At 44.0% G+C, this 19,481-nt stretch overlaps 3 protein-coding genes across 3 annotated transcripts in view; 2 read left to right on the top strand and 1 right to left on the bottom strand.

Moving 5' to 3' along the window:
• Window positions 1–160: 160 nt before the first annotated feature.
• Window positions 161–6,487, bottom strand: LOC144697600 (uncharacterized). Its single transcript, XM_078569639.1, has 2 exons — window positions 6,341–6,487; window positions 161–984 (listed from the first exon to the last, which is right to left on the bottom strand). Exon 2 carries the CDS (start codon window positions 656–658, stop codon window positions 224–226), a length of 435 nt encoding a protein of 144 aa, XP_078425765.1. The 5' UTR covers window positions 659–984; window positions 6,341–6,487; the 3' UTR covers window positions 161–223.
• Window positions 6,488–13,773: 7,286 nt separating this feature from the next.
• The window catches only part of LOC144696891 (uncharacterized), a 70,970-nt gene continuing 65,262 nt past the window's right edge, over window positions 13,774–19,481 (top strand). The window contains exon 1 of the mRNA XM_078568594.1: window positions 13,774–15,107. Within this exon, the coding sequence (XP_078424720.1) occupies window positions 13,774–15,107 (1,334 nt within the window). The remainder of the gene's footprint in view (window positions 15,108–19,481) is intronic.
• Window positions 16,731–19,481, top strand: part of LOC144697817 (uncharacterized) — a 528,726-nt gene continuing 525,975 nt past the window's right edge. The window contains exon 1 of the mRNA XM_078569801.1: window positions 16,731–17,364. The gene's annotated coding sequence lies outside the window, so the exon portion shown is untranslated. The remainder of the gene's footprint in view (window positions 17,365–19,481) is intronic.

Below are 19,481 nucleotides of genomic sequence, written 5' to 3'. Positions count from 1 at the left end.
ATTGGTCTGCCAGCACTTCATGCCTGCTTTTAAAGCTATTCTCACAGTCAGAACATTTAAAAGGTCTCTGATCAGTGTGAACAAGTTGGTGTTCAATGAGCTGGGATAATCGGGAGAATTTGTTCCCACACTTGAAGCAGATGAACAGCCTCGCCCCAGTTTGAATGTGTTGGTGTGTCAGTAACTGGTACCTGCATTTAAAGCCTTTTTCACATTCAGAACATTAGAAAGGCTTCTTATCAGTGTGAACCAGTTGGTGTGCAGTGAGGTGGGATGACCAAGAGAATCCGTTCCCACACTCAGAGCAAGTGAATGGCCTCTCCCCAGTGTGAACTCTCTGGTGGGCCAGCAGGTGGGCTGACTGAGTGAATCCCTTCCCACAGGCAGAGCAGGTGAATGGCCTCTCTCCAGTGTGAACTCGCTGGTGTGTCCGAAGGTCTGATGAATTAATGAATCTCTTCCCACACATGGAGCAGGTGAACGGCCACCCCTCAGCATGAGTGAGTTGGTGTCTCAAAACGTCGGATGATTGAGTGAATCCCTTCCCACACAAGGAGCAGGGGAACGGTCTCTCCCCAGTGTGAATGTGTCGATGAGTTTCCAGCCGCTGGTATTTGAATCCCTTCCCACAGTCCCCACATTTCCATGATTTCTCCATGGTGTTGGTGCCCTTCTGCCTCTCCAACTTGGAAGATCAGTTGAAGCTTCATCCACACACACAACACGTGTACATTTTCTCCTCGCTGTGAGTGGTGTGATTCTTTTCAGGCTGTGTACCGGAACACTGGAACACTCACACTCAGGTGTGTGTGTCTCGGTGCTTTTCCAGTCACACTGATGTTTGAAATCTCTTCCCATGGACAAACATTTCTCCTTCCATGTTCAGAGACCAATGATTTTCAGGCTCTGATGAATCGAGTGACTCTGTCAGATCTTGATAATTGGTTTTAGTTTCCCATCTGTAAATCTTCTCCTCCTAATACCCTGGAAAAAAAGCTTAGAGAATTACACAGAATCTCCAGAATAGAACTAGGTCATTTGGCCCAACTAGTCTCTGCTGGTCTTTATACTCCACATGCTTCTCATTCCATTCCATCTACCTCAGCTTAGTCTTTCACTTTATCTTTTTATTCCTTTTTCTCTCATCTCGTTTCCTTTTGAAATTATCTCAGCTTTTTGCCACAACCACTTCCTGTGGTAGTGAGTTCACTTTCTAACCGCTCTCTGTGTAAACACATTTCTCCTTATTTCCTTATTGGATTTATCAGTAACTATCTTGTATTTATGTCCCCTGGTTTTGGATTCACCCACAAATGGAAACATTCTCTCCACATCTACAAGGTCTCACATGGCAGAAAAATAAAAAACTCATAGGACCCCAGAGCAAGATACAAGTTGGATCCAAATTAGGTTCAATGGCTGGAAGTGATGAATGATGATTGATGGGTGTTTTATTGTGATTGGAAGGCTGTTTTCAATGGGGTTTCACAGAGCTCAGTACTGGGTCCTTCATTCCTGGTTTATTTCATTCGTTCAAACTTACATATAGGGATATGAATAACAAGTTTGCAGATGATACAAAAAATGGCTGTGTGCTTGGTAGTGAAATAGAAAGCTGGAGACTGCAGGAAGATAACAATGTACTGTTCAGGTAGGCAAGGTCAGAGGAAATAGGAGAAGGAGTAGCCCATTCAGCCCTTTGAGGCTGCACCACCAGTTAATAAGACCATGGCTGATTTGATTGTGGTTTCTACTCCACTTTCCCGTCTGTCCCCAATCCCATTAACCTTTGATTCCCTTGAAGCTCAAAAATCTGTCAAACTCAGCCCTGAAATATTCAATGACTCAGCCTCCACACTCTCTGCGAAAAATATTCCTCCTCCTCTTCATCTTAATTGGGAGCCTCCTTACTTTTGAACAGTGTCACTTAATTCTCAATTCCCCCACAGGAGGAAAGGTATATATATTGTTTATTCATTCTTGGGATGTGGGCGCCGCTGGCTAGGCCAGCATTAATTGGTTCAGAGGGCATTTCAAAGTCACCCACATTGCTGTGGGTCTGGATCACAGCAGATTTCCTTCCCTAAAGGACATTAGTGAACCAGATGGGCTTTTACAACAATCAACAAAGGTTTCATGATGATCATTATACTTTTAATTCCAATTTTTATTGAATTTAAATTCCACTGTGGCGGAATTCGAACCTGGGTCTCCTGAGCAATACCCTGGGTATCGGGATTACTGGTCCAGAGACAATACCACTACGCCATTGCCTCCCCTTCTCAGCACCTACCCTGTCAGGACCCTTCAGAATCTTGTATGTTTCAAAAAGATTACCTCTCATTCTCATAGAGTCAGAGAGGTCTACAGAACAGAAAAAGGCCATTCGGCCCATCGAGTCTGCGCCGGTCAAACAAGTACCTAATTCTAATCCCATTTTCCAGCACTGGGTCCATAGCCTTGTATGCCATGGCATCGCAAGTGCACATCCAGATACTTTTTAAATGTTATGAGGGTATCTGCCTCTTCCACTCTTTCAGGCAGTGAGTTCCAGATTCCCACCACCCTCTGGGTGAAAAAATTCTTCCTCACATCTACTCTAAACCTCCTGCCCCTTACCTTAAATCTATGCCCCCTGGTTATTGATCCCTCCACCAAGGGGAAAAGTTCCCACCTGTCAACCCTGTCTTTGCCCCTCATAATTTTATACTCCTCAATCATGTCCCCCCTCAATCTCCTCTGCTCCAGGGAAAATAACTTCAGTCTATCCAATCTCTCCTCATAACTAAAACTCTCCAGCCCAGGCAACATCCTGCTAAATCTCCTCTGCACCTCTGGTGCAATCACATCCTTCCTATAATGCGGATTCCAGAACTGCATGCAATACTCTCGCTGTGGCCTAACCACCATTTTATACAGTTGCAGCATAATGTCCCTGCTTTTATATTCTATGCCTCGGCTAATGAAGGCAATATCCCATATGCCTTCTTAACTACCTTATCTACCTGCCATGCTACCTTAAGGGACCGGTGGACATGTACCACAAGGTCCCTCTGATCATCAGTACTTTCCAGGATCCTACCATTCATCGTGTATTCCTGTGCCTAAGTACATCACCTCACACTCACCCGGATTAAATTCCATTTTTGTTTCTGATCAGCCCATCTGACCAGCCCATCTATATCCTCTTGTAATCTAAGACTATCCTCCACACTTTATGCCACACCACCAATTTTCATGTCATCCACAAACTTACTGATTAACCCTCCTACATTCAAGTCTAAATAGTTTATTTATTACTGAAACAGCAAGGGACCCAACACCGATACCTGTAGAACCCACTGGAAACAGGCGTCCAGTCATAAAAACCCCCTCGACCATCAACCTCTGCTTCCTACCACTCAGCCAATTCTGGATCCAATTTGCCAAATTGCCTTGGATCCCATGGACTCTTACCTTCATTAACAATCTCCCATGCGGGGCCTTATCAAAAGCCTTGCTGAAGATCAAGTAGACTATGTCAAATGCATTGCCCTCATCTACACACCTGGTCACCTCTTCAAAAAATTCAATCAAATTGGTCAGACATGACCTCCCCTTAACAAAACCATGCTGACTGTCCTTGATTAATTCCTGCCTCTCCAAGTGTAGATTAATTCTATCCCTCAGAATTACTTTCAATATTTTCCCCACCACTGAGGTTAGACTGACTGGCCTGTAGTTCCCTGGTTTATCACTTCCTCTCTTCTTGAGTAACGGTACCAGATTGGCTGTCCTCCAGACCTCTGGCATCTCTTCCTGTGGCCAGAGAGGTATTGAAAAGTTATTGCCAGCACCCCTGCTATCTCTTCCCTTGCCCCACTCTGTTGCCTGGGATACATTTCATCCCGGCCTGGAGATGTATCTACTTTTAAGCCTGCAGACTACTTTCTATGCTAATTTCTTTAATTATATCACAGTCCTTCTGCCTGATTTCCATACCCACGTCGTCCCTCTCACTTGTGAACACCGACACAAAGTATTCATTTAGAAAACCTACCTATGTCTTCCAGCTCCACACACAAATTACCACCATAGTCCTTAATGGGCCCTACTCTTTCCCTAGTTATCCTTTCACTCTTGATGTACTTTGTAAAATAACTTTGAATTTTCCTTTATTTTACCTGCCAATGTTTCTTCATGCCTCCTTTTTGCTCTCCTAATTTCCTTTTTAAGTTCCCCCCTGCACTTTCTATACTCCTCTAGGGCTTCCGCTGTTTTAAGCCCTCAGTATCTGCCATAAGCCTCCCTTTTTCTCTTTATCTAATCCTGTATATCCCTCAACATCCAGGGTTCCCTGGATTTGTTGGTCCCACCCTTTGTCATTACTTGAATGAGTTGGCCCTGTACTCTCCCTATTTCCTTCTTGAATGAGTCCCACTGCTTTGGCACAGATTTACCCAAAAGTAGCTGTTCCCAGTCCACTCTGGCCAAATCATATCTGATCTTATTAAAATCGGCCTTCCCCCAATTTAGAACTCTGATTTCTGGCCCATCCTTGTCCTTTTCCATAACAACCTTGAATCTAATGGAGTTATGATCACTGTCTGCAAAATGCTCCCCCATTGATACCTCTACCACTTGCCCAGCTTCATTTCCTAAAATTAAGTCCAGGACTGCCCCCTCTCTTGTAGGACCTTCTACGTACTGGCTTAAAAAACTCTCCTGGATGCATTTTAAGAATTCTGTTCCCTCTAAACCTATCACACTATGACTAACCCAGTTAATGTTGGGGAGGTTGAAACCCCCACTATTACTACCCTATTATTTTTACACTTCTCTGAAATTTGCCTACATATCTGCTCTTCTATTTCTCTCTGACTGTTTGGGGGCCCATAGTACACTTCCAGCAATATGATTGCTCCTTTTTTGTTTTTCAGTTCTACCCATATGGCTTTATTTGAGGAGCCTTCTAAGATGTCATCCCTCCTTACTGCTGTAATTGATTCCTTGATCAATATTGCGATACCCCCTCCTCTTTTACCTCCTTCCCTGTCTCGCCTGAAGACCCTATATCCTGGAATATTGAGCTGCTAATCCTGCCCCTCTCTCAACCATACCTCTGTAACAGCAGTTACATCATACTTCCTTGTGTTAATTTGTGCCGTCAAGTCATCTGTCTTATTTGTCAGACTCCTTGCATTAAAATAAATACCATCCAACCGTACCAAACTCCCTTGTGCCTTAACTGGCCTATAACTTATATGCCTTCTAGACTCAGTTACTCTCTCTTCTAATTTTGGCTTCTAATTCTTCTAAACTCCAATGGATACAGGCCCAGCCTTTCATCATAAGACAACACCTTCATCCCAGGAATCAGCGTAGTGAACCTTCTCTGAACTGCTTCCAGTGCAAGCATATCCCTCCTTAAGTAAGGAGACCAAAACTGTACACAGTATTCCACGTGTGGTCTCACCAATTTCCTGTACAGTTGTAGCAAGACATCCCTACCTTTATACTCCATCCTCTTTGCCTTCCTAATCACTTGCAGTACCTGAATGCTGACTTTTTGTAATTCATGTCCAAGGACACCCAGATCCCTCTGTGCTGCAGCATTCTGCAGTCTCTCTCTATTTCAATAATATTCTGTTTTTTCATTCTTCCTGCCAAACTGGACATCCTCACATTTTATCACATTATACTCTATCTGCCAATTTCTTGCCACTCACTTAACCTATCTATATCTGTTTTCACTCTTTGTATCCTCCTCACAACTTGCTTTCATACCTATCTTTCTATCATTAGCAAATATAGCTACAATACAATTGGTCCCTTCAATAAAGTCATTTGTATAGATCGTAAATATTTGAGGCCCCAATACTGATCCCTCTGGCACTCCACTAGTTACAGTTTGCCAACCAGAAAATTACCCAATTATCCCAACTCACTCTTTCCTGTTAGCTAGCTTATCCTCTATCCATGCTAATATATCACCCCCAACACCATGGGCTCTTATCTTGTACAGTAACCTTTAATGTGACAGTTCATTGAAGGCCTTTTGTAAATTCAAACACAGTACATCTCCTGGTTCCCCTTTATCGACACCGCTTATTACATCCTCAAAGAATTCAAGGCTCCTCCATCATTTTGGAGGTGACGATGGGAGAGGCAGAGCCCTTCAAAAGAAACTAACATGAATTAGAGATATTAAAGAGATCCAACACACTGTGTGTTTAACACAAGGCTGATTTGACTTTTGTCCAGAATATTAATCACTGTAACTGAGCGTGACTTCTTTAACATCAGAAACAGACTCCAATGAACAAATGGATTAACAGCAAAATCCAGTCAGAGTAGTTACTTGTGAACTCGCTGGTGTCTCAGCAGGGTGGATGAGTGAGAAAATCCCTTCTTACACACGGAGCAGGTGAATGGCTTCTCCCCTGTGTGAACTCGCTGGTGTGTCAGCAAGGTTGACGACTGAGTGAATCTCTTCCCACATTTGGAGCTGCTGAATGGTCTCTCCCCAGTGAACTCGCTGGTGTTCCAGCAAGTCAGTTGACCGAGTGAATCCCTTCCCACACTCGGAGCAGGTGAATGGCCTCTCCCCAGTGTGAACTCGCTGGTTTTTCAACAGGGTGGATGAATTAGTGAATCCCTTCCCACATTCAGGGCAGGTGAATGGTCTCTCCCCAGTGTGAACTCGCTGGTGCGTCAGCAGGCGTGATGACCGAGTGAATCCCTTCCCACATTCGGGACAGGTGAATGGACTCTCTCCAGTGTGAACTCGTTCGTGCACAGTGAGGTCAGATAATTGCCTGAACCCAGTCCCACAGTGAGAGCACCTGAACTCTCATCAGTATGAACACGTTGATGGTGCATCAGTTCCCCAGAACTTTTAGAGCACATCCCGCAGTCTGGACACCTAAAAGGTCTCTCGTCAGTGTGAACTCGCTGGTGAGCCAACAGGTTGCATGACAGAGTGATCCCTTCCCACATTCAGAGCAGGTATATGGTCTCTCCCCAGTGTGACTGCAACGATGAGTTTCCAGCTCAATTGGATAATTGAATCCCTTCCCACAGTCCCCACATTTCCATCGTTTCTCCCCATTGTGACTGCATTTATGTTCTGACAGGTCAGATGATTGGTTGAAGCCTTATCCACACACAGAACACGTGTACGGTTTCTCTTCACTGTGGACGGTGCTTTCTCCTTCCATGTTCAAAATCCGATGATATTAAGGTTATGATAAATTGGGCGACTCCATCAGATCCTGATGTGATATTTGGTTGGGGTTTTCCGGATGCAAATCCTCACCTTCTAATACCCTGTGAAATTGATTTAAAACAGAAAAAAGGGAGTGAGAGGCTGCTCACAAAAACAAAAGGCAGGTTGTGAAATTGAGCTGAATGTATCTGGTAATTTGTGGGGACAGCATGAGGGAAAAACTGTTTGATTCTTGTAAAAACGCATCTGTTTCACTAATGTCCTTCAGGGAAGGGAACCTGCCAGACAGTCTGGACTTACTGAAGACTCTGACCTCTGTGGGAGGAGGGTGAGGGAAACAGGGCGAGAAGGAGGGAGATTTTATGTGCCTTAAACCCGACCAGAACTTTGACAAAACCTCCGAAATCCTCAACCTCCACCACCTAAATGTAAATCCTCCCCTTCTAACCCCCTGTAAAAGGAGTTTCCAAAATCCAACCCTGTCAGTCCAGGATAGAAATGCACAATATTCTCTCCTCCTGCTGACAGGGACGGGGATGACCGCGCATTCGCCCTGGTGAACATTGCCCCCTATAAAGATGGCGGCTGTTAACTCGGGCCTGTCAGGTTCAGTTCCGCGGCTGTTGCCCTACCTGGACTCAATGCAGGATTGGTAGATTTTTAATCTTGGTCCGAGGCCTCCACTGGATGTTTATGAAGCCTCTGCGCCCATTCCGCCGCCTCCGTTACGCCCGTATAATCAGCCGTAATTCACTGATTTCGGAGTCCAGATGACCACCTCATTACAGTTCCAACCTCCAAACTGCACATGCGCCAGTTCCAACCCGCAGTGCGCATGCTCCATTCACAGTCCACCACTACGCCTGCGCAAGGGTTTCCTGTAGTGAGTATACGGCACATTCTGTATCGTCGAGGATGCTGGGTAACAGCCACGCCATTGAACGATGACATTGTTCAATAGAACATTATGATTTGTGATCTGATGACGATGCAGCCATAGGGCCAATATATAAAATTATTAAATTAATTGACACAGCAAACAAAGTGTCCCTCCACCATAATTCTGTCTGGGTGTAATTCACAGCATAACAAACCACTACAGTTAAGTGTGAACTCACTGGAGTCTCAGCAGCTGGGGTGAACAAGTGATTTTTTTCCCCATACACGGAACATTTAAACCATGCCTTCCCTGTAAGAGTATACCTATTGTGGATAAAATCGTTTGAATTTATGAAGCTGAGGTGTGAATAGGTGAGCAAACTGAATAAGTCCCTGGAATTAAAACTCGAATGATGACCATGAAACCATTGTTAATTTTTGTAAAAACCCATCTGGTTCACGAATGTCGTTTAGGGAAGGAAATCTACTGTCTCACCTGGTCTGACCTACATGTGATTCCAGACCCACAGCAATGTGGTTGACTCTTTAAAAATGCCCTCTGAACAACGGCAATTAGGGATGGGCAATAAATGCTGGCCTAGCCAGCGACACCCACATCCCACAAACGAATAAAAAGAAACACGTGCGTAGTATCTGCATGGTCACTCTCTGGTGTGACTGTCCTGCTGTGTCAGAAAATGGGATAACTGAGTGAATCCATTTCCACATTCAGCTGGTGAACGATCTATTCATGTGAATTTACCTGTGAGTCTCCAGATCAGACGGGGATCTCAAACCTTTCCGGTGTTGAATTCCAGATTCTCAACATTCTCCTGGTAAAAAAAAACTTCAAGTGCTGTAAATCTGAAATAAAACAGAAAATTCTGCAATTTTCTGCAGAACTGGGAGCATCCACAGAGAGGAAATATAATTTACGTTTCAGATCTGCAACCTTTCATCAGAAATGTACTGTGTCAGTGCACAAAGCTGAAATGTTAACTATGTTTCCGAATCCACAGACGTTGCCAGACATAGAACCATAGAAAAGTTATAGCACAGAAGGAGGCCATTTGGCCCATCTTGTCCATGCCAGCCCGAGGACACCCAGGTGCCTAATCCCACCTTCCTGCACCCGGCCCATAGCCCTGCATCTTACAGTACTTTAGGTGAGGATTTGAAGCATTTTCTGATTGTATCTCCTGTTAAAGGAGTTTCTCCCGAATTGCACATTAGATTTGTTGGTAATAAACTTATATTTATTTTCATCCATCTCAAACTGGAACCATTTTCAACTTGCCTACCCTGTCAACCCATTTATAATCTTAAAAACTCGATCAGGTCATCTGTCACTCTCTTTGCCAGAGAAAACATCTCCAGCTTGTTCAATCTTTCTTGATAGGTATAACCTGCCAGTTCTGGCATTATTCCAGTACATTTGATACAAGCACAGCAGATATAACAACCAGCTTTTCACCTCCGTTCCCGCGTTTCAGGGCCACAAATACACTTTCTGAGTGATACAGCAATTTACTTGTACTTCTTCCAATTTAGGATCACGTATTCACTGCTCATGATGTGATCCCCTCCATACTGAGGTGACTAAATCAAGATTGGGTAACTGCTTTGTGGAATATCACCATTCAATCTTCAAATGTATTCCTGAGCATCCAGTCATTTGCTATTTTAATTCTCCACCCCATTCCTGGTCTGACCTCTCTGTCCTCAGCCTCCTGCACTGGTCATAATCACCACTCCCATTATTTCAGACTGCAGGTGCTAGTAATGATTCTGCTGATGCTATTCATATACCCTCTGGATCTGAATTTTATTTGTTCGTCATATTAGTGTATTGTCTCATTATCACACAATTGTGTCTGATATTATCCTCCCCTTTGTCATTTAATCACTCCTGCCGTCCATTAACAATGCTTTTTCCTTCTCTTCCCCTCTCTTTTTCCTGACTCTGTACTTGTTTGTGAACAATTACATCTCTAAATTCTTCAAGTTCGATAAAGGTTCACTCACCTTAAACATTAATTCTGCTGCCCTCTCCATGGAGGCTATTTGGCCTGCTGAGTGTTTCCAACTATATCTCTTTGAAATTCAGATTTGCAGCATCGCAGTGTTTTGTTTTTGGGTCACTGTGGAACAGTTTTCTCTCGCTTAATGTGACCTGTTTAAAGAAGTTAAAGAAGGAGCTATTAAGGAATGAGGCAACAGTTACTGTCACCCTGTTCCAAAACAAATGGAACAAAATGCACTTTTTAAACTATTGTTTCATGGGATGTAGGGTCGCTGTCAAGACCAGCATTTATGACCAAAACCTAAATTCCATTGAACTTTATGACTTGATCGGCCATTTTAAAAAGTAGTAAAAAGTCAACCACATCACCATGGGCCGGGAGTCACATGTAGGTCAGACCAGGTATGGACAGGAGATTTCATCCCCTGTAGGAACTTAGAGAACCAGGTGGGGTTTCATGACAATCGATGATAGTTTCATGGTCACCATTACAGAGGCTAGTTTTGAAATTCAGACTTATTGATTAAATTTCTCCCACTGCCATAATGGGATTTAACCTGTGCCCGCGCGTCTGGGTTATTAGTCCAGTGGCCTGATCACCTGCCCTTTGCAATTGAAACACAACATTTCCACGTCGGATGAAACCAGGAATTTCACTTGTAAATCAAATATTATGATCACTGCACTATGGAAATCAGTGTCAAACATCCCTGACCGAGGGGAACTGTCCATACATCTCTCAGTCTAATTCACAAAAAGGAAATGCTGGGAATACTGAGCAGGTCAGATCGAGTCTGTGGAGAGAGAAACAGTTAATGGTCCAAGACATTGAACTTCCAGCAGGACAAGTTCACAGACACGGAAAGTGGGGGATGGGGAAATAATAAAAGGGAAGTTTGTGATTGGGATAGATTAAATTACAAAGGGGATGAGGATGCATGGCAAAAGCGATGGTAATGGAACTCGCGATGAAACTACAGGTGGAAGAACGTTATGTATCTGTCATCTATTTCTGCTCTGATTGGAAATGTGTTGCTTCTCTGTTGACCCATTTCACGTCACTAAAAACTCTCATTCTTTCTCCACCATTATCTTTTACAAACATTTCATTGAACAAACATAGGCAGTTACATAGGAAAACAATCATCATTTTGAAGTGTTGAAACAATGAAACACATATTTTCATAACCATTTTGTTCATGGTTCATCTTAATATTTTACAGATAATCTTTAGTTTGGGGAAGATTAAGGTTGTGAGGATGAGGTTATTAACATTCTAGGCTTTTGAAATTGCCACAACACCTCAAGAAATGGTAGTTCAAAGAGTAACACATGTTTGTTTAACATGGTCTGCAGAAGAGGGAGAGAGAGAGAAAGCTATAAAATGTCAGGTGCACTCATTTGGCTAGAAATCTGGAGACAGAGTGTGTATGAGCTGTATTGTCCTGACTTTGTTAAAAAGGTAAATTTTTAAAGCAGACTTCAAGGTTAAGAAGTTTGGTTAATTAATGTAAATATCTATTGGTACATAGGCTCTCTTTTGAAATACCATCATGCATTGTACATTAGACCACACCTACAAACTTGTCCCTTGTACTTCCAGTGAAGTCGAGGGCAGTTTTCAGTGGCTGCTTCAGTGGACTGAAAATCAGAGTGATGCACAGAAACAATGTGGTTCTGATGAAAGGTCACAGACTGAAATACATGTAAATTATGTTTCTTTCTCCACAGACGCAATCAGATCTGCTGAAAATTTCAGCACTTTCTGTTTTTCATTCAGATTTCCAGCATCCGCAGTATTTTTCTATTCCTGAACTGGAGAGTGCTGAGAAGGTGGAGCTCATTGCAAGAAGGGTTTGAGATCCCCGACTGAGCTGGAAATTATGAGTAAAATCACAGCATGAAAAGATCATCACCATCTGGAAGCGGAAGGGGATTCAGTTGGTCATCCCATTTACTGACACAATAGCAGTCAGACTGCAGAGAGACCTTTCAGATATTTCACGAGTGAGAAAGGATTTGCTTAGTTTTCTAACCAATTTAGAAAGTTCAAAGGATTTGATTCATAAATCAGCGCTTTCTTTCTAGAAAGAGACATCTTAAGCGTTCTGAGCCTTGGGGAAAAAACAATTTCTTTCCCCCACGTTCTGAGACTTCAGTGAGTTTGAATTTAATTGTTGAAGTGTTAATTTCTATTAATTACACCCAGGACAGAACTATGGTGGAGGACCCGTGCACTTTGGCTGCTGTTTCAATTGATGTGATAATGTCATATCTTGACCCTATGACTCCAATCGATCACAAAACACGATTTTCTATTCAACAATATCGCTTTACCCAGCATTCGCGGCGGTGCAGAATGTACCCTATCCTCGCTGCAGGCACAATACTGGGTGTGAGTCGAGCATTGTGGGTGCTTTTAGGGGAGCATGCGCAATTGCTTTCTGCAGCAAGAGCTGGTCGAAGGAGATGACAATTTCCGGTAGGTGGGAAGGATTGGAGGCGGTGGAGTGGGCAGTGAGATTTTATACAGATCCACTGGCAGTTCGACACCCGAATAAATTGCAGTGGTCCCGCGGTCGCAGCGAACGGTCGTGGGGGCAGCTGCGGGCCGCGGTTCTCAGTGAAATGGCGGAGTTAACGGCCGCCATCTTTACTGGGATCAATGTGCAGCAGGGCGCATGCGCGGTCATCCCTGTCCCTGTCAGCAGGAGGAGAGAATATTGTGAATTTCCTGGACTGACAGGAATGGATTTTGGAAACTCCTTTTACAGGGGGTTAGAAGGGGAGGATTTACACACAGCAAACTCAAACCAAGAGAAATATTTGTCTCGTCTGACATAGGTCTTTAAAATAAAAACAAAAATTGCTGGAAAAACTCAGCAGGTCTCACAGCATCAACGGACAGAAAGACAGAGTTAATGTTTCGAGTCCATATGACTTCTTCAGAACTCGAGTCATACGGACTCGAAAAGTTAACTCTGTCTTTCTCTCCAAAGTTTTTGTCAGACCTGCTGAGTTTTTCCTGCAATTTTTGTTTTTGTTTCAGATTTCCAGCATCCGCAGTATTTTGCTTTTATCTAGGTCTTTAAAATCCTCATTAGGATGGGCAGGTCGATGCGGACAGAATGTTTCCACTTGTTGGTCTGTCCAATGCTGGAGGTCTTCTGTACACAATAGTTACAAATAAATCCAACAGGAAAACTGGAGATGCTTATTTCCTGAGGCAGTAATTAAAATGTGGAACTCACTACTACAGTAAGTGGCTGAGAAAAATACCTGAGACTCTTTCAAAAAGAAACTGAATGAGAACATGAGAGAAAAGGGATTAGAAAGATCAACTGAACGGCTGAGATTAGGTTGGCAGAATGGAAGGAAATTCATGTGGAGTAGAAACTCCAGTACAGACTAGATAAACCGAATGGCCTGTGTGTAATGTATACTCTGTGTAATTCTTTGTAAACTTATTTTACAGGGTAATAGAAGAGAAGGATTTGCAGACAGGAATATCAAACCAAACCTCACGTCTGACAGAGTCAACTGGTTCATTGGGACCTGAAGATTTGTGCATCTGAAGGGATTTAATCGACCATCTCAGCTGGAAACCGGTGAGAGGCTGTTCACCTGCTCCTCCAGTGTGAAGGGATTAATACAGCTGGTAAAAATGCTGACACGACAGCGAACTCACAACAGTGAGAGGCTGTTCACTTGCTCTGCGTGTGGGAAGAAATTCATGTGTTCATCTAACCTGCTGGCACATCAGCTCGATCACTTTGATGAGAAGCCTCTTCAATGCTCTGACTCTAGGAAAAGCATTAAAATCTCTGAGGAACTGGTCCAACAGCAGCGAGTTCACACTGATGAGAGACCGTTCAGCTGCTCCCACTGTGGGAAGAGGTTCAGGCTGTCCTCCTGCCTCACGGAGCACCAGCTCCTTCACACTCACGAGAGGCCGTTCAGCTGCTCTCACTGTGGGGAGTCGTTCAGCGAGTCAGGGCGTCTCACTGAGCACCAGCGAGTTCACACCAAGGACAGGCCATTCAGCTGCTCCCAGTGTGGGAAGGCATTCACTCAGTTTTCAAGCTACACTAAGCACCAACTGGTGCACACAGATGAGAGACCTTTTAAATGCTCCGAATGTGAGAAAACTTTTAAGAGAAGCATTGATCTGCTGAGGCACCAGTGCATTCACACTGGGGAGAGGCCGTTCCCCTGCTCTGTGTGTGGAAAGAGATTCATTCATTCTTTCCACCTTCTGACACATAAGCGTGGTCACACTGGGGAGAGACCATTCATCTGCTCCGTGTGTGGGAAGGGTTTCATTCGGTCATCCAGCCTTCTGATGCACCAACGGGTTCACACCGGGGAGAGACCATTCACCTGCTCCATATGTGGCAAGGGATTCACTCGTTCAAACCAACTTCTGATACACAAGCGAGTTCATACTGGAGAGAGACCGTTCACCTGCTCCGTGTGTGGGAAGAGATTCTCTCAGTCAGCTAACCTGCGGACACATCAGTGGGTTCACACTGGGGAGAGGCCGTTCATCTGCTACGTGTGTGGCAAGAGTTTCTCTCATTTGTCCTACCTTGAGGTACATGAGCAAGTTCACACCGGTGTGAGGCCATTCACCTGCTCCACATGTGGGAAGAGATTCGCTCATTCGTCCCATCTGGTGAGACACCAGCGCAGTCACACTGGAGAGAGGCCGTTCACCTGCTCTGTGTGTGGGAAGGGATTCACTTGTTCATCTTATCTGGTGAGACACCAGCGCATTCACACTAGGGAGAAGCTGTTCACCTGCTCCTTGTGTGGGAAGGGATTTACTGATTCAATCCACCTGCTGAGACACCACCGCATTCATATGGGGTTGAGGCCGTTCTCCTGTTCTGTGTGTGAGAAGGGATTCACTAATTCATCCAACCTGCTGAGACACCAACGAATTCACACTGGGGAGAGGCCGTTCACCTGCTCCGTGTGTGAGAAGAGATTTACTCGGTCATCCAACCTGCTGAGACATAAGCGAGTTCACATGTTACCAGAAAACTTGGATTCAGCTGTTGATGCTGAGAATCACATCCAGAACTGAACCTTTTCTCCTTTCTAACTGTAGATTATTTCAGTTTTCATACTTGCAGTTACTCTCATGGACAAGTCCCAGCTCTCCGTACCTCCCAGAGTGTCTCAACTTTTTACGATTTACATCAATGACTTAGATGAGGGGAGTGAAGACATGGTAGCTAAATTTGCAGAGGACACAAACATAGTTAGGAAAGTATGTTGTGAAGAGGACATGAGCAGGTTGCAGATGGATATAGGTAGGTTGAGTGAGTGGACAAAGATCTGGCAAATGGAGTTTAATGTGGGAAAATGTGAAGTTCACTTTGGCAGGGAGAACGAAAAAGCAGAGTATTACTTAAATGGAGAACGGCTGCATAATTCTGAGGTGCAGAGTATACTAAGTATTCTAGTACATGAGTCACACAAAGTTAGTATGCAGGTACAGCAAGTAATTAAGAAGGTTAATGGAATGCGATCCTTTATTACGAGAGGGATTGAACCTAAATGTAAGGGCTTCATGCTTCAGTTATACAGGACATTGGTGAGATTGCACCTCGAATACTGTATACAGTTTTAGTCTCCTTATTTAAGGAAGGATAGAAATACATTGGAGACGGTTCAAAGGAGGTTTACTAGATTGATACCTGGAATGAGTGGGTTGTCTTATGAGGAAAGGTTGGACAGACTGGGCTTGTTTCCACTGGAGTTTAGAAGAGTGAGGGGTGATTTGATTGAAGTAAACAAGATCCTGAACGGCCTTGACAAGGTGGACGTCGAAAGGGTGTTTCCTCTTGTGGGTGAGTCCAGAACCAAGGGGCACTGTTTTAAAATCAGGGTCACCCTTTTAGGACAGAAATGAGAACTTTTTCTCTCTCAGAGCGTTGTGCAACTTTGGAACTCTGCCTCAGAAGGTGGTGGAGGCGGGGTCACTGAATATTTTTAAAGCAGAGGTAGATAGATTCTTGTTAGGTAAGGGAATCAAAGGTTATCAGGATTGAAACACAAGAAGATCAGCCATGATCTTATTGAATGGTGGAACAGGCTCAAGGGGCCGAATGGTCTACTCCTGTTCCTATTTGTTATGTTATTATGTCTCTCCTAGCCTTAGCATCCAGGGAAGGATAACACACCCAGGATCATTATTGGTGAAATTTTGCTGAACATTTGTGAAAAAAGAGACATCCTGTTGAAGTTTTTCATCCTGCACTCATCAGGACAGATTTGTAAGAATACCAATTGTAAATGGAACAATGATTTATACCACATGAGAAGAGGGTCTGATTGGTTGGCAAGAGGACTCTGATTGGGAGAGGTGTTACCGTGGAAAATGCACCAGGCAGTAGTTAACTGCCAAGCTTTTGTTTAAATTCAAACCAGGCAGGTTGACTCTGATTGGTCATGGGAATGAACCAGGGAATGAATGTCCCTAAGCTTTTGTTTTGTTGAGAAAGCGCAGTGTGTGGACATGCTCTTTCTGTTTGCAAAGGACAGGACCCTGTGTGTGAATACATGAGGTTCTAGCATGTGTAAGTGAGCTATACCGTGAGCATGACTGATAATTTTAAATTGTTTGTCAGTGTCATTCTTAGCACAATCAGATTTGTTTAGCAAGTGCTGTCCAATTGCAGAGTCACTTATCATGTTGGACACTTTGTTCTGAGATTTGCAAGCCTGGGCCGGTTTATTATGGTCAGCACTTTGCCTGTTGTGAACAGCCAAAGGGACGCGCTGTTTGACAAGAATGATACCAGAAATGTGTGTGTTTACATATGAGGAAAGGATTGACAGGCTGGCTCTCTTCTCTCTTGGATAAAGGAGACTGAGAGGTGTCCTAATTGAGGCCTTTAAAATGATGAAAGGTTTTGATAGAGAGGATACAGAGAGAATGCTTCCTCTTGTGGGGAAGAGAGACCATCAATATAAGATAGTCACCAAGAATCCAATAGGGAATTCAGAAGAAACTTCTTCACCCAGAGAGTGGTGAGAATGTGGAACTCACTATCACAGGGAGTGGGTGAAGTGAATAGTATAGATGTATTTAAGGGGAAATGAGATAAGCACAAGAGGAAGAAGTGAGTAGAGGGTTACAGTGATAGATTTAGATGAGGAAAGATGGGAGGAGGCTCGAGTGGATCATAAACACCAGCATGGACTGGTTAGGCTGAATGGCCTGTTTCTGTGCCTTATATCCTCTGTAATCCTATGTAATCGAGCTCTGAATCCACTGTATTATTTCTGTTTGTGTTGGGAAGCAGCATGGCATTAACCTGAAGACTAAACTCAGACTCTCCCAGGCCATTGTCCTTCCCACCCTGCTGTATGGAGCAGAATCCTGGGTCTGCTATCGGAGCCACGTCAAAGCTCTGGAACGCTTCCACCAAAGGCACCTGAGGTCCATCACGAGGATTCGATGGCAGGACAAAATCACAAAACAACGAGGTCTCCATCGTGCTGGGCTCAACAGCACGGAGACCACCCTCCAGAAAATTCCACTTGGATGGCCAGGCCATGTCCCCCACATGGATGATGACAGAATCCCCAAGCAGATCGTCAATGGGGAACTGTCTCAGGGTAAACAACATCAAGATGGTCAGTACAAACAGTACAAGGACACCCTTAAAAAAGAGCCTTACAAACTTGTGCATTGCAGACCATCTCTCTGGGGAAAACACTGCAGCCGACCGGCCCACGTGGAGGCAAACACTGAAATTTGGTTCAGCATGTTTCAAGGACCATCTACTCCAGACTCACAACATCCGGAGCAGCTGCAGAAGTTCCCCCGGTACCAACAACGACAACATGAACTGCCAGTTCTGTGGGCGTCCATGGCAATCCCACATCAGACTCTTCAGTCATGAGAGGAGCCACAGAAAACGATGCAATCATTGACAGCTTGGACATACTCGAACAACGAGGCATCTACCCCAACATTACCCGTGTTCCCCGGATCAGGGAACTATACTCTGTCTGTATGATTGCAGTGCTGTTAATAAAGTCAGGAAAAGACAATCTATTGTTGTGAGTTTGATTATCACAAGATTCAACAGTTAGAGTCAACAAGATGAACAAGGAAACACATCACGGCCCAATATTCCAGCTCGATATTCCCAGGAGAACGTCTTATCTAACACCTCGAGTGGACAGAACAGAGAAAGATCCCATCTGTAAGAAACCCTCGAATCATTTGTAAATATCTTTCAAATGTTGACAGGTTCCAACTGTCAGTTTCTATTACATTGAAGTCAACGGAAGGTGAGAGCGTAGTTATTCTAGAACTATAAAGAACACTAGTTCGACCACAGCTAGAGCACTGAATACAGTTCAGGTCACCACATTACAGGAAGGATGTGATTGCACTGGAGAGGGTACAGAAGAGATTTATCTGGATGTTGCCCAGATTGGAGAACTTTAACTGTGAGGAAAGATCTGATAGACTGGGATTGTTTTCTGTGGAACAGAGGTGGCTGAGGGGAGATTTAATTAAGATATATAAAATTATGAGGGGCCCAGATAGAGCGGACAGGACCTATTTCATTAACAGAGAGATCAATAACCAAGGGGCAAAGATTTAAACTAATTGATGGAGGATTAGAGAGGAGTTGAGTAATGTTTTCACCCAGAGGGTGGTTGGGGATCTGGAACTCACTGTCTGAAAGGGTGGTAGAGGCAGAAACTCTCATCACATTTAAGAAACACTCCAATATACAGCTGGAGGTGCTGTAACCTCCAGGGCTACAAGAGCTGGAAAGTGGGATTAGACTGGATAACTAATTTTCGGCCAGCACATGCATGATGGGCTCAATGGCCTCCTCTGTGCTGTAAATTTCTGTGATCACAAGTGGTCCTCGTGTTTTTATCCGAGACAGGCCTCAGCCCATCATTTGCTCCAAGTGTTGATGTGATGGTTGAAGCTAAGAGGTGTCAGATGTCGGGAGCAGCAGGAGCAGTAAATAAATGGAAATGTCAGAAAATACTGATGTAGTTTATCTGTATATAGTTCCATTTTAATAACTTCTGCTGAATGTGACCCTCACCCAGTGCCAGGATATCAGATCAGAGCCACCATGGAAAATGAGTTTGACACTCCTGAGTGTCTATAACTTCCTCCAGCTCCACAACCCTCTGTGTAAATACAAGGTGTTGTTGTTGGATTACACCCAGAGATAGACAATGTCAACATGATTCTCCTCATCCACAAACACAACAACTTCTCCACAAAACACAAACAGGTTTGTAAATTGCGACCTCACTTTCCAGCAGCCGTGTTGAGGATCTCTAATGGCTCCTTCTCTTCCCCAGTGATCAGAAACA

This window comes from Cetorhinus maximus, chromosome 23 (genome assembly GCF_964194155.1).
Source record: "Cetorhinus maximus chromosome 23, sCetMax3.hap1.1, whole genome shotgun sequence".
NCBI lineage: Eukaryota > Metazoa > Chordata > Chondrichthyes > Lamniformes > Cetorhinidae > Cetorhinus > Cetorhinus maximus.
Note: the sequence above shows the minus strand (reverse complement) of the source record. Positions and strands in the feature narration are given on the sequence as shown.